A 15383-nucleotide genomic window follows, 5' to 3' on the forward strand; every position below is an offset into this window, starting at 1 on the left:
GCAATTGTCATACCTTAATGCACACTGCAGCTGTTTTCTCCAGTTGGTACATAGTGTACCGGTGAGAGGAGAGTTGAGTACAGGAATTAAGATCACTCAGAGTTTTGAATCTCCTGACACAGACATAAGATGAGGTAGTATGCACACATCACTACTCTAACTGATGGTGTGCTCGGTATAATTGCAGTGGAATGTAAGTGCCAATCTTGTGGGACTTGACCGAGAGATAGACTAGGTGTTGCAGGCCAAGACCCAGACCAACACAGAACAAGACTGTATTTATGAGGTCAGTAGAGGTCACTAGACAGCCAGAACTTAGAAGAATGGGTGTATCTACTGTATGGGGGTTGGAAAAGTAGAACATTATCCCTCTTCTTTGGCTGAGGTTTCTACTTAACACTTAGTGGTCCACTTGAAACCTTCTCCCAGAGTTGTGCTCTCTCTTACCCTTACCATATGTCATTTCCCCTTCCTAAGGCACAAATGGAAATATGTGGCCATCCTGCCACGACAAAGTCACAACACAATATGGCTTGGGCTAGGCAAATATGTAATGTTTGTTCCCTCTTACTTTATGGTAGGTGGAAATGTCCAGCTCTCCAAGCATACATTTATACCAAAGAACCCACAGGGGGACAAAAGGGGAAACATTCATATTCCTGACTGTCTCTGGGGAAAGCCATGAAAGGGTGCTGTAAAGCATTACATTTCTGTCAACTTATGTGATGAGAATTTATATTTCCAACTAGGGACACATTACAATGCAGTTTTGCTGGTGGGAGTGCTGAACATCAACAGCTTTGTTTTAGCGATGCACAATATTGTACCACAGACAGGTTACTGTACGCTACAAGTGGGATATTAAAATGGAATTCTGGGTGTAAGGTTTTTTATGCCTTTGCTGTGTATTGCAAAATCTGACTTCCGCCCCCTGGCCTAACCTACTCTCTATATTTTCCAATCCTGGTTAGTTACACAATTGTATTGATTACTGCTGACCATTTAATAGCTAATAAGACATGACAATCAACATTGGGTTCATGTATTTTAAATAGGAAATCGTATAGGAATGTGATCCAACCGCAACAAGGGAACTGCTTGGATGGCCTGTCACTTTCCAGTCTACGTCTGTTTTGTCTCAGATTTAGGTAAAATTGTAGCCGCTAGAGGGATACACATACGCTTTCCAAACTCCGTAAACAGCGTCCCATCACTGTGTCCCACGGAGAAATGGAATTGCCGCCAGTGAGTACCGGTCTGACTTCCCACTTCGGCTAAAAACAAAAAGCCCGGAACGTTCGAAACATGATTTCCACGCTCTTAAAAAGACTTGAGAAATTGCTTTAAAGCGGACGCACAGTGCTGGCTCTCTCTCCAAGTGTCTCTCTGCTTCAGGCAAATGAATGAGGATCGCGATGCTTATTACTTTTGCAGCTCTCTCTCGCCTTACAAGATAATTTTGTGCATTTCAACTTTTGAATATCAAAAAGCAAGTCAAGGAATGTTTATTTTTTCTTTAATAAAATAATGACAGGTCGGTTTATTATGACTTTTATTTAGAATGTAATATGTGGTATTTTGCATACTGTTTTACTTTACTGGTGAGATAAGGAAACAAAAAGATGTAATAAGCGTTTGGCAGACAACTGTGGGTTTCTGCGACTAAGCTAACTCATACAATCCAAGGAGTGATGGGGGGCATGATCAACCGGATCCCTCTGATTGATTACTTATTAGTCATCCCTTTGGCTTAATGAGACCCATTGAAAAGGCACAGTGGAACACCTGCACGAATCAAATATTCCTGTGTCCCTTGAATCTCTCCAGAAGAGTCTTACTTTTGCTTAAACGCGGGCAAGGAAAGGGGGTCGTGGCTTAACATTAGCCAATAAGGGGGATATTACAGTATCGCTTCATGGGTTTATTTAGACTGATTCTACGGTTTGACAAGCAGCTGTAAAGAAAAAAAAACAGAAAGAGAAACTCGGGAAGATTTTATAGAGGAGCATTGTGGACCTACGATTTTTATACTTATCGAATTTATATCTATTCGTTGCTCTTTATATATTTTTATCACCCCTTCTCCTGAAAATGAAACTTTGGACTTTTCCCTGGCTGCCTTGCCTGGTGATACTCATCTTATGTTTTGGATCAGAGTGCGGGACTGTCCGGAGAAAGGGGAGATCCAAAAGGGACTTGGTGCGTATCAGGGAGGCGAGAGCCACCTTCCCAGGGGCTTGTGCCACACGTCTGCCGCGGGGCAAACGCTCCTTGCCCGGCATGGAACGACGGGTGCCTCGCCAGCGTCGGCGCTCCTCTCAGGCGGAGGAGAACTCTCCAAGTCGGGTGAAAGCTGTTTATTTTACCGGCAGGGGAGACCAACTTCGGCTTAAACCGGGCGTGGAGATACCGAGAGGGAATTTTACTCTGGAGATGTGGATCAAACCAGAGGGAGGTCAACGATCTCCTACGGTGATTGCAGGTAGCCTAAACAACTGTCTCAGTTCACAAATTACTGAATTATCAGAATGATTTTACTAGTCTATGCGCCTTAAAATTCAACAACATTTCAAAGTTAAGTGTGAAATATGTATATTTTATTACCTCGTACACATTAAGAAGTAAAGTAGGCTAATATATGTTAATAAACCAATTGAATGTCATGACCCATATTTGGCTGTGTAGGCTATTATTTTATCATGCATGTTGTTTTAGCTCAAATCATGCACGGTTGTCACAGTAAAACATGCATTCGTAACTGAGTTTGAGAGTGAGTTCATCTCACAACTGACCCACGCCAATGTAATGTGATGTAATACCTTAAAAAGTGCAATAGCCTTTGAGAGATTTTGTGTAGACGCACGCATTAGCCTACTTGGGTATGTTCATTCAGCTAATATTTTCGGTCATAATGAATGCATTTTATATAAATATAAATAACCTGGTATATTTTTCGAAATATTGCTCATTTAAACTCTCATGAGCAAAATTACTCAAATATTGGGTGGTTTATCACCATTTTGGTTTATTTCAAGGTTGTTTGATATTCCCATTTATTCCGCATCACTTGATTGACAGGTGATGTCATCGTGCGTAGAAATTGTATTTTTTATGAGGCGTCTGGCTATTTTAAACTATGATGTAATGCTCAAAACTTTGAATCGGTGGGCACGTCACAGCAGGCAAAAGGAGAGAGCTAGAGAGATCCATTTTTATTCTGATGTGTCTAGGGCACCGTCCGTGCCGCAATCCAAAGTGCCTCCCAAATCGACACTTCTGGATTGGCTGCTGAGGTTACGAGACAGGAATAGAGTTCCAGGGTTTTCCCCATTGCGCGGAAGGACGCGCTATTAGCTGCGTCTGGGATTCCTCAAACCTCGACATTTGCGCATAACATTAGGTGACTCTAACGTTAATAAAAATTGAAACCGACTGTTGGATTGGGTGGTCTTAGCAGTACAGTCTAAAGACTGGCTTTAGCTTTGTAAAGGGATGGGAGGGAGACAGTAACCTGCTTCATCCACGCACAACCGAATAAAAAGTCAGTCTAGAGCAGACACCGTACTGGTTACAGTCATGTCATTCTGAAATCCACAATGCCAAGTCTTAGACGGCATTTCTTCCAATGTATATAATGTTTATAGATTTCTGTGTCTGTGCCACTGCTTCTGATGTATATGTGTATGCGATTCGATCCCATTGGCTGCCAACAGGGAGCGTTGCAAACACAACTGATTGCATGTGTGCAGATGCATACTACTGTCTGCTACCCCTTGTGAGGCACTTACCATTGAGAAGGGATCTCCAAAAGGTTTTACACACACACACACACACACACACACACACACACACACACACACACACACACACACACACACACACACACACAGAAATTACAGTTGGCCCAGAACAGAGCAGCACTTTTGGCCCTTAAATGAAGGCCTATGAGGACAGTTAATATCAACAACATGCAAATCAATCTCATCTGGCTCAAAGTAGAGGAGAGATTGACTGCATCACTACTGGTCTTTTTGAGAGGTATTGACGTATTAAAGTATCAAACTGTCTTTTTATTCGGTTAACACACAGCTCAGACACTCATACATACCAAACAAGATACCAGAGGTCTCTCCACAGTCCCCAAGTCCAGAACAGAGGCTAGGAAATGCATGGTACTTTATAGAGCCATGACTACGTGGAACTCGCTTTCACCTCAGCTAACTCAAGCTAGCAGAAAAATCTAATTTAAAAAATAGATAAAAGAACACCTCACACACTCTAAAATACACACTCACACTATTCTTAGCAATGTAATATAGTATTGTAATGTAATAATGGAGCAATGTAAATGTGTATAATGCACAATGTTTTGTTTGATGTAATGTTTTATCTCTGTTTGAGCCCCAGGAAGAGTAGCTGCTGCCTTGGTAACACCTAATGGGGGTCCTAATAAAATACTAATACTCCTGGTCCATCCCTGTGTATGTGTGTGTGGGCGCGCATGCATATGTGCACGTTTATTGTGTGTGTGTATGTGTGTGTGTGTATACAGTATGTGTGTACTAGCTTTGGCCTGGTGGTGGGGGCTGCCTAAGCCAGCCCCTTATTAAATTCACTCTAGGCATTTCAACTCTTCAGGGAATCTATTGAGAGCTCTGTGACTCAGATAAATGTCTTAGCCCAACCGGGACATGCAGTCTGCTCAGGGGATGTCACGTGTATTACCCATTTATACATTCAATTTTATTGTTTGCTCTCGTCACATTAAGATCAGTGTGGTTGGAAAAATGTGCTTTTGAAGGAAAATAAGAAATGCCCTATCGAGCAAATGTTGTGATGCCTAATCTTTTAAATCCAATTGAGACCTCCCAACAATCCCAGGCCTAAAGCAGTCCCATCCTGTTGTTTTGACCCAGGCCTGGCTTGTTTTCTACAGCTGTTTCAGCCTTGTTGTTGTTTTTGCCCCGCTTTTTATCACGACACTGCTGTTGTTTTTTTATTGAGCTTGTCATCTCGCCGTTTCATAAGTGAGGGGAGATGAGTAGTACATCACAGTTCTGTGGTATTTACTTATTGTTTACAGTAAAGCCCACACAGTGAGACCTCTGAGTGCCAACAAAGTGACGGCTTGAGGACCAGGGATAACTCCTGTTTGATAAACATACATCTGTGGTTCCTTTCTGGTCTTACTTTCTGGTCTTACTTACTTTAAAAAAAACTCTACATTGTTTGTTAAGGGCTTGTAAGTAAGCATTTCACGGTAAGGTCTACACCTGTTGTATTTGGCACATATGACAAATACAATTTAATTTGCTTTGATTTATTGACTCTGTGGCCTAAAACAAGGGCTAGTGGAATACTCAAGTCCTAGTCTAAACCACTTACACAGCAAGCAAGAGTTCCAAGCCTCGGGGCCCACCATGTACGTATGTTGCATTGCTGGCATGTGTAGGGCCCACCATTGCTGAAGTGTTTACAGAATGCAATGTATTTAGTAATGCCTGTTTGTTTGTGGTAGCTAGTATGTAACATTTGCTCTGAGACACAGAGAGGCATTTATGGGATGGGCACTTGCCAGGAGAACTCACTGCCTACTGACATGAGGAGATGTACCCGCTGCGGTCTGCTTACTGGTATCAAACAGGAATGCTGGGGATGTAAAACTGACCTGTATGACACACACACACACACACACACACACACACACACACACACACACACACACACACACACACACACACACACACACGTCATTTGTAATGCAGATTTGGTCGATGGAACTGCAGGAGAATGACTCCAGCAGAGCAACACGATTCAGGACCATGAACAGCGTTGACAAAATGAGCATGCGCACACAGGAAGTAGAAAGGACCATCAAAAAAGGAAGCATTCTTTTTACTCAGGATCCCAGGGTAGCAATAATGGAATAGCTCAGTGTTACGACTCCACTGGCTAGCCGATTTGATTTGGGCACTCTTTCAAATACACGCAAACGCTCCACCAACACCTGTCACCGAGCAGCCTTTCATTTTACAAAGGAGGATGAGTGCTGTTGCTTTAGCTTAGCCTCTTCGGGCTAACCCTCCAGTGAAAGAATCTGTAACGTTGTCTTCTCCCTATTGTGACATGTTGACATGTTGTAACAATTTGTCCCGCTTTTGAAAGTTACTCAAATATGGTCTTTAATGAGGAAGGGGACCCTTAAATTACAGTTCAACTTGACTGAATGCTACCATGTACTTTACATCCTCATGGCAGTTCATGTCACACATTAGCATGTCATGTTCCGTGTCCTAATGTGAGATGAACTTTACTTCTGACTTCTTTGCCCTTTTATTTAGGTCATGGAGGCCTGTCTCACATCAGAGGAAGGGAAATACATAGTAAGACAGTGGATCAGAGTTTCTCTTCCATGACCAGCTGTAAAACAATAAATGCCCATGTTGGCAGATGCATCATTTGATAACAAAGCAGAGAGGCACTTAAGTGCTATGAAGGTTTTAGATGTTAGATCATATATAACTAATGACATATACCATCTAAGATTACATAAAAACACTTTGGTTAATGAGATAGTTGAGTATTAAACTTTAATATTCACTCTAGATTTACAGTTTTATAATACGTTAGAGGAAAGCCACAGGACATACAGCAAAGGGCTACATGTAGTCGCTCATCTCTTGATTTCAGACTGTAGTAGGAAACTTAAGGATGAGGTTTGGGGTTTCTGTTGAGGTAATATAAGGCTGGAAAATGCTGTGAAATTACCATGGTATTTTCCCCAAGCTGTCTGTTACTGTATAGTTTTGGCACATAAGAGATCATTTGCATTCTCTTTTTAATCATTAAACGTAATGAAAAGGTTTCAAGTTAATTACATTGTTGAAAGATGTCTCAAGTTAGTTATAGAGCAAAATGTAATTGACTTGTAATTGACTGTAATTTTTCTGGTGGTTAAAGGGTTTTCACCTGTGGGATGTCTATTGTGTTTAGAGTCTAAAGTATCAGTGGAAATTTCCAACATGTCAATTACCCAGTGTGACGCTCACTTCACTGTGTCCGTACACAAAGTCCCTTTCCCCGACTTTCAGAGCCCAAACATTTCAAAAGCACACGCAAAGGCCATTGTTCCCTTTCTCCCTGCTTTTCATCAGATTTCTCTGACATTTTCTCTCTTTTTTTCTGTATCTGAGTGTGTTTGCTTTGGGGGAAGACAAATCGCAAGTTCAAGCAAGGTTGACTTTGAACCTGACACGAATGGCTTTTAGCCGTAGCGTCAGTGTGTGTGTGTGTGTGTGTGTGTGTGTGTGTGTGTGTGTGTGTGTGTGTGTGTGTGTGTGTGTGTGTGTGTGTGTGTGTGTGTGTGTGTGTGTGTGTGTGTGTGTGTGTGTGTGTGTGTGTGTGTGTGTGTGTGTGTGTGTGTGTGTGTGTTTGTGTGTGTTATGTGCCCCATCCAACCACAGAGCAGGTTGGGTCTGGAAAAGTGTACTATATTAGATGAATTGAGGTTGGCAGAATTATGACAGCTGTTTACACTAGGAGCCTTACACACATTTCAGAACACCTTTTAGCCTTGAGTGCGCTAGCTGACAGATGTTTTTTTTTCCACTGTAGTGGAAACAGTAAGGACGTCACACTCAATACGGCTGACCTTGACGTTGAACCCCACCATGCTCTTTGAATGGCTTTGGAATTAGAATATCCCCCAGACTCTTACTGTATGTATGTACAGCTGATGAAAAACATGTGAAAAATCCTTAAGAGTCTATTGAAGAGTCTATCTAAGTAAGATCATAAAAAAATCCCTATCAAAATCTGCCAGTTTAAGCTAGAGATATCAGATACATTTTTTTGCATGGGCTGCGTCTCAATCCACCGCATCCGCCTATGTTGGCCTTCTGGTGGAAGGTGGCCGAGCCACAGCAGTGTTTGTCAGTGTCACGTTCCTGACCTGATTTCCCTTATTTTGTATGTATTTAGTATGGTCAGGGCGTGAGTTGGGGTGGGTTGTTTATGTGTGTTTTCTATGTTGGGTTTTTTGTGTTCGGCCTGGTATGATTCTCAATCAGAGGCAGCTGTCAATCGTTGTCCCTGATTGAGAATCATACTTAGGCAGCCGGGGTTTCACGTGTGGTTTGTGGGTGTTTGTTCCTGTGTTAGTGTTTCGCCACATGGGACTGTTACGGTATGTTCGTTTATTGTTTTGTATCGTGTATTGTTTTCGTGTTCATTAAATTACCATGGAAACTTACCACTCTGCAAATTGGTCCTCCGATCCTTCTCGCCTCTCCTCGTCCGATGAGGAGGACGACTTAGACTACCGTTACAGTCAGACCATGAGACATCCACAAAATTGTTCTTCGAAAATGTCTGTAGCTTCCAAACGGTTTGGCCTGCATGACCAGTCTATGGAAAGGGAGGCCTCTCACGAACACGATGGTGTTCTCCGTTTTGCTCTATGACTCCCACTAGTGCTCCGGGACTCGTCTGAAGGTAACCCATACAACCCATTCCCGTGTGAATACTGTGGATTGCATTGGGTTGCATTGGATTGTATTGGTAGACACTCCTACTTGGTTCACATTGGTTTAAAAAGACCTTAAATCGTCTCAGATCTCTTTACTTCATTATGTGGATGGCAGTGGAGGCTCCTAAGAGGAGGAAGGGGAGGACCATCCTCCTCAGTGAATTTCATAAAAATGTAAGTTGTAAAACATTTAAAAAGTTATCATTTTTAGTTCAACTACACTAAATATAATCATGCAACCAAATAATTGATTAAAACACACTATTTTGCCAATAAGGCCTACAGTAGCCTTAACAGCACACTGTAGGGTAGCACCCTGGTGTAGCCGGAGGACAGCTAGCTTCCATCCCCCTCTGGGTACGTTGACTTCAATACAAAACCTAGGAGGCTCATGGTTCTCACCCCCTTCCATAGACTTACACATTAATTATGACAACTTCCGGAGGACGTCCTCCAGCCTATCAGAGCTCTTGCAGCATGAACTGACATGTTGTCCACCCAACCAAAGGATCAGAGAATTAATCTAGTACTGAAAGCATAAGCTACAGCTAGCTAGCACTGCAGTATATAAAATGTGGTGAGTAGTTGATTTAATTTCTTCCAAAAGGAAGGAGAAGCAATAGAGACATATATAGAGAACTGGGCGAATGGAATATGAATGAGAGTCATCCAATATGCTGTTGTAAAAATAAGGCCATACTCATGAAAAAAAATTGTCCTACCTCATCTTAAACGGCACTGACTTCCACAGGGCCCCTCACAGGATTCAGAGTACTGCTTCCCCCAGTGTTTGTACATGTGAGAAACATATGCCCCTGCCAGGGATGGATCCCACTTCTCCGCAAAAATGATTTGTGAGCACATGTACTGTACTTCCTCATGCTTGAGAAGCTCTGCTAGGTATTAGGCATATCAGAGTGAATGTGCATAGGCATACACACATTGTGTTCACACACGTACTGTACACACACGTACACACATCCATGTGAAAAAAATAATGGGTTTTCGGACACGTGTGAACAAATTACGTGAACAATTCAGATGGGGCCTTCTGAGTGGCGCTGCGGTCTAAGGCACTGCATTGCATGATTGGCCCAGCATCATCCGGGTTAGGGGAGGGTTTGGCCGGCTGGGATGTCCTTGTCTCATCGCGCTCTAGCGACTCCTGTGGCGGGCCGGGCTTAGCACGCTGACACGATCGCCAGTTGTATAGTGTTTCCTCCGACACATTGGTGCGGCTGGCTTCCGGGTTATGCAAGCAGTGTGTTAAGAAGCAGTGCGGCTTGGCAGGGTTGTGTTTCGGAAGGACGCATGGCTCTCGAACTTCGCCTCTCCCGAGTCCGTACGGGAGTTGCAGCGATGGGACAAGACTGTAACGACCAAATGAATATCACGAAAAGGGGTACATTTAAAAAATAAAAATAAAAAATCTGATGCGATTTTTAATGTTCACATGAGTCAGATGTGGTTTTTGGACACATGAAATTTCACATTCATAGATTTTTTCACCACTTCCAGGTACATCTGGTCTACCATGCAGGGATAGACCAGGACCAACCCTGCTTAGCTTCAGAGACAAACCAGTAGTGGGATGTAGGGTGGTATGTTGCTGGAATTTTATCATACCAAATTTTGCAACTGGAAAAAAGGCAGCAAAAGGGGTAACGTAACGAAAGACGGGGAAAATTGCATTATTATAAAAACATTTTCAGATTATATATTTTTCTTATCCATTTATAATTCATTTGTTCTCACATTTGGAAGTTATTTCCTTTCAATATTTTGTTTGGCTATTTTTACTTTTGGGTTTATGTTTTGCTTTCAATATCATTCTTTTTGTTTACAATACTAAGAACTTTGTTGTCGACTTCAGAAGTTTTGCTTGATATTAAGGGCACAAAAGTAACTCATTCACTAGAGGATTGCACCATATAATACCACTATTACTCTATTAAAGGTGCTTAAAGTGGCAATCCTTAACTTAAACATGAACAAATTGTTTCCCCGCCACAGTTTCAGTAAAAAGCTGAGGGATGGGTCTGGAGAAATTCAATCATTCTCAAATCCGTAGACTACGCTATAGATGCAAGGACCGACATCCATGACATCAAAATGATAGGTTGATATTTTTTTTAGGCTATACAATAGTTGCTTACATTTACAATTTGTTTACAAACATTGGCGTACAACAGTTAAACTAAGCTCATGACGCATTTATACAATATATTCTTTAAGAATCAATAGGTACATATCATTAATTTATAAGTCCAAAAATGAATGTAGCAACTAAGGATTGTCCCTTTAACAGGCAGTGACCTTCATACAGCAGAACTATGTCGCCATTTGAATGTGATCCATTAACCTGCCCCCCAAAAATTTATTCTGTCCACTGTTCCATCTTATCACATGTGAGGACATTATTTCAACCTCACATTTGAATCTGCAATTCCACATGTGAAAGTGATATTTTCACAGTTGGAGTTTTCTTACATGTGAAACTGCAAATTTGACGTGTTTCTTTTGTAAGGACACACACACACACTAAACACACAAACATTTAGCATTTAGAGATCAAAAGTGAAGGCACATTACCATGCTGAAGCTGACATGCTTTCCAAGTGCAACAGGAGAAAGTTGTTTTGGTGCCTCTAGCATAACAAGGCTTTTGCAGAAAACTACCTTTTCTGGCTCCCCCGAAATGTTGAAATGGCCTCAATGCTCATAAAATCTTTCTTGTAAGAGTTTCTAAGGGTCTCCCCAAGCGAAATACTGCATGCACCTTAACCCAATTTCCAGGACATTATGTCAATGCTATCTTCAAATGTATCGTGTCAGTACATCTACTACATAATCCGTATCATATTGTTAACGTCTGGCCTACATCTGAAGAATGAGAGAATGTGGTTACATGACACACAGATGCATTTGACATTTTGTTGGATGAATTACAAGACATAAACTCTACAGTACAGCGTATACATTTTACTGTTAAAAATTCACATTAACAGTTGGCTATGGGTGACTCGAAGCAGACCTCCTAGGTTGATGTTGTTCATGAGACAGCCTGAAAAAATAGTTCTGGGGTGGGGCCACAGCTGTGAGGCCCCTGAGACTAAACTTGAAATGTTAATAACTAAGAATACAAATGATAGTGGTGTAAAGTAACTAACTAAAAACAATTTGAAGTAATACTTAAGTAATTTTGGGGGGTATCTATACTTTACTATTTCAATATTTTACAACTTTCATTTTTACTCCACTGCATTCCTTATAAAAATATGTACTTTTTACTCCTCTACATTTTCCCTGATACCCAAAAGTCCTCATTACATTTCAAATGTTCAGGCAGGACAGCAATATGGTCCAATTCACACAACTATCAATATAACGAGTTGTCATCCCTACCGACTCTAACCTGCGGACTCACTAAACACAAATACTGAGTTTGTAAATGATGTCTGAGTGTACGAGTGTGCCCCTGTCTGTCTGCAAATAAAATAAAAACAAGAAAATCATGCCTTCTGGTTTGCTTAATATATGACATTTGATGTATGGCATTTACTTTTACGTTGTGCTTTTACTCAAGTATGACAATTTAGTACTTTTTCCACCACTACACTTAAGTACATTTAAAAACAGATACTTTTAGCTTTTTACTCTAGTAGTATTTTTCTGGGTGACTTTCACTTTTACTTGAGTCATTTTCTATTAAGGTATCTTTACTTTTACTCACCACTCCACCACTGACTGCTATAGTGTTGAGCTCTGCTCTCTCTCTGCTGTACTAGAGGTGATCAGTGAATTATCTAACACCCTCGCTGTTTCTCGCTCTCTTTCTATCTTGATTGAGTGTTGTTCTCTTTAAATTAAATGAAGGTGTATCTTTGCTGATGTAGTAAGGACCTTTCTGAAAGTCAAAGCTTCTTTCTCTCTTTTTCTCTCCTCTGTTCCTCTATTTGTCTTACCATATCTCTCTTTGTCTCTCTATCTAATGTTAACTGACTGTCCCTCTCTCTCTGCTCTCTCCCAGGTCTGTACGATAAGTGTTTCTACGCCTCCAGCGACCGGGGCTGGCTGCTGGGCATCCGGGCGGTCAGCGAGCAGGGTAACCGTGACCCACGCTTCTTCTTCTCCCTGAAGACGGACCGTGCCCACAAGGTCACCTCTGTCCACTCCAACGCCCGCTACCTGCCCAGCACCTGGGCCCACCTGGCAGTCACCTACGACGGCCTCTACATGAAGCTCTACGTCAACGGCGCCCAGGTGGGCGTCAGCCGTGAACAGTCGGGCAACGTCTTCAGCCATCTGACCAAAAAGTGCAAGGTGCTGATGGTGGGCGGGAATGCTCTGAACCATAACTACCGGGGGACTGTGGAGAGGGTAAGTCTGTGGAGGGAGGCCCGGGGACAGAGGCAGATAATCAGGGACATGCAGGGTCACGAAAATCCTCAAGATGCACCTCAGCTGGTGATCAGGGAGACCTTTGAACACCCTGCCCGGAAGTGGCTGACGGTGAAGGATGGGAGCTTCCCGCAGCCAGAGGAGGGTAGCAGCAGGGTGGGGCAGGCTGGAGTAGGGGTAGGAGGAGGTGGAACTGGAGGGTCTCTGGACACTACCCTGGAACCCCCGCCCTGTGGTCAAACTGTCTGCGACAACGTGGAAGTGGTGACCAACTACAACCGCACCTGGACCTTCCGGAAGTCCAAGACGGTGCGTTACCGTGTGGTCAACGTGTGGGATGACGCTCGGCGCCGGCCCACCGTCACGCCTCGTCAGATCCACCTGCAGCACCAGCAACTTAACAACGCCTTCGCCGTCTACAACATCACTTGGGAGCTGAGCGTCCACAACGTCACTAACTCCTCGCTGCGCCACCGTCTGGTCCTGGCCAACTGTGACATCAGCAAAGTGGGTGACGAGGCGTGCGACCCAGAGTGCAACCACACGCTGACGGGTTTAGACGCGGGCGACTGTATCAGGCACCGCAGCCACTGCCCTCAGTCCAAGCAGGGCAACGGGGTGTGCGACCCAGAGTGTAATTGGGACAACTTCTTCTATGACAACGGAGACTGCTGTAACCCCAATGTGACGGATGTGACCAAGACCTGCTTCAACCGCTCCTCTCCACACAGGTCAGCTCTCTGTCTTTGTCTTTCTCTTTGTCGCTGCTTGATGAGTCCTAAACAAAGATATAGCCTGGCTCCAAAGTTGGAGTCTTGGAGTCAAGGTTTCTCACAAACTATGAAATGATGTCAAAAGGAGATTTGTATGTACTGTACATTTGATCTTCAAGTTAGGATTTGCCCGTTTTTCAGGGTCTAGTCAACAGTTTTGTGTCTGATTGCTCAATCGTAAGTACTATCAAGTACTATATATATATATATGTACCTGACATGGCATTATGTGCATGCTACCCTCACCAACACTGTTATTTTTCACTGCTATGATCCATTGTCCTTGATGTTGTCATACATACACACTGTCTGGAGTGACTGTCTGGAGTGACTCACACATCTTCTCATTACACAGTCAGTCAGGACACTGATGTGAGGTTTTGATACACAGTCTGTCAGTTCCACTGTCTCCTGGCTGGCCTTCTGTGAGCAGAGTGTAACTCTACCCCCGGCGGTGTGTGTGGCCCAGCAGGGTGTCCTCTGGGGCCGCGAGTCCAATCTGGCTTTAAGACAGACTCAATCCGCATCCTACACTTGGGGGGGCCAAACCAACGAAACACACTGTAGCGACCCCGGGAGAGCCCAGATGGATTTTTTCTCTCTTCATTTTTCAACTTCTTTTCTCTCCCTCGCTCCTCTCCGTCTATCCTCTGCTGCCCTAATTAAGCTAGATTGATTGGAAACAAGTGAGATTGGAAACAATTACACTCTAGAAAGACCAGAATGGGTAATTAGAGGTCAGAGGAGAGTGACCAGCATCACTTTGCTAGCAGCAGTAGGGACTCATTTCAACATAGTACTACTCTATCCAGGAAACACCCAAGATACATTTTTGCAGGGGAAGTACATCTCCCTTGGAAGGGGGGGAGACACTTCTCTGCACTGTTACTGCTCTTCTCTTTTAGCCTCTGCAAGAATGTTACAGAAAAATCATAGGATTTTGTTTTACCTCAGAAAATCATTTTGAAGTTTGATTACTGCAGGCTTGTGGCGAGGAACAGTTTGATAGGGTTACTGGGAGGAGATGCGGAGGCCTCCACTGATCTAGTACCTGCCAGTATCTGCAGGATTCCTACTCTGTACCACAGAGGATGATTGAGCAGCATTGAGAAAAACAGTCTCTGGTTCACTCTGGAACTGCATTTTGTCATGGACCTTGAGGGGCTCCAGTAGTAAAGGATTGGATTTTTCTTGGCAGGCGTGACACTCAAACACAGAGTCCGGAGACATTTTGTGGCAGTTGTAGGGGGTCCTTGTGGTCTTGAAGTTCTCTCGCTGCCTGGAAAAAAAATCGACCAATGTCAGATGCTCGTAAATGTTTTTGGACGCCGTCATGCTAAAGAGAGGGGGTTGAAAAAAGCTCCAAATAGGGTTATTGTGGGGATTATTTGTGTCTTTCTGATGTAGCCAGAATCAAGGCACTAGGCTGTTTTCTATCATTCTCATTGCTCAGGCCTGGAAGCACTGTCTCGCTGGCACTCTCTCTGTATTTAAAACGGCTGCTAAACAACTTTGTGTGAGGCGACATCAGAAAGCAAAAGCAGGTGGGCTTGCTATCTCTTCTCTCCCCTCCGTTTCAGTCATCATTACAAAGTCATTCATCAACAATCAGCCAAGATGGCTTCTCTTAGAAATCAGCTATTGGCACACGCTTACAGTCCCTACCATTCAAATATCCCTGC

General features: G+C 43.2%; 1 protein-coding gene across 2 annotated transcripts in view; it reads left to right on the forward strand.

The window, feature by feature from the left end:
- The first annotated feature begins 1230 nt into the window (after positions 1-1230).
- Positions 1231-15383, forward strand: part of pappaa (pregnancy-associated plasma protein A, pappalysin 1a) — a 122154-nt gene continuing 108001 nt past the window's right edge. For both annotated transcript variants that reach the window (XM_071363921.1, XM_071363922.1), the window contains exons 1-2: positions 1231-2482; positions 12558-13659. In XM_071363921.1, coding sequence (XP_071220022.1) covers positions 2092-2482; positions 12558-13659 — 1493 coding nt within the window. In that variant the 5' untranslated portion in view covers positions 1231-2091. The remainder of the gene's footprint in view (positions 2483-12557; positions 13660-15383) is intronic.

The sequence above is a fragment of the Salvelinus alpinus genome, chromosome 24 (genome assembly GCF_045679555.1).
Source record: "Salvelinus alpinus chromosome 24, SLU_Salpinus.1, whole genome shotgun sequence".
Taxonomy (NCBI): domain Eukaryota; kingdom Metazoa; phylum Chordata; class Actinopteri; order Salmoniformes; family Salmonidae; genus Salvelinus; species Salvelinus alpinus.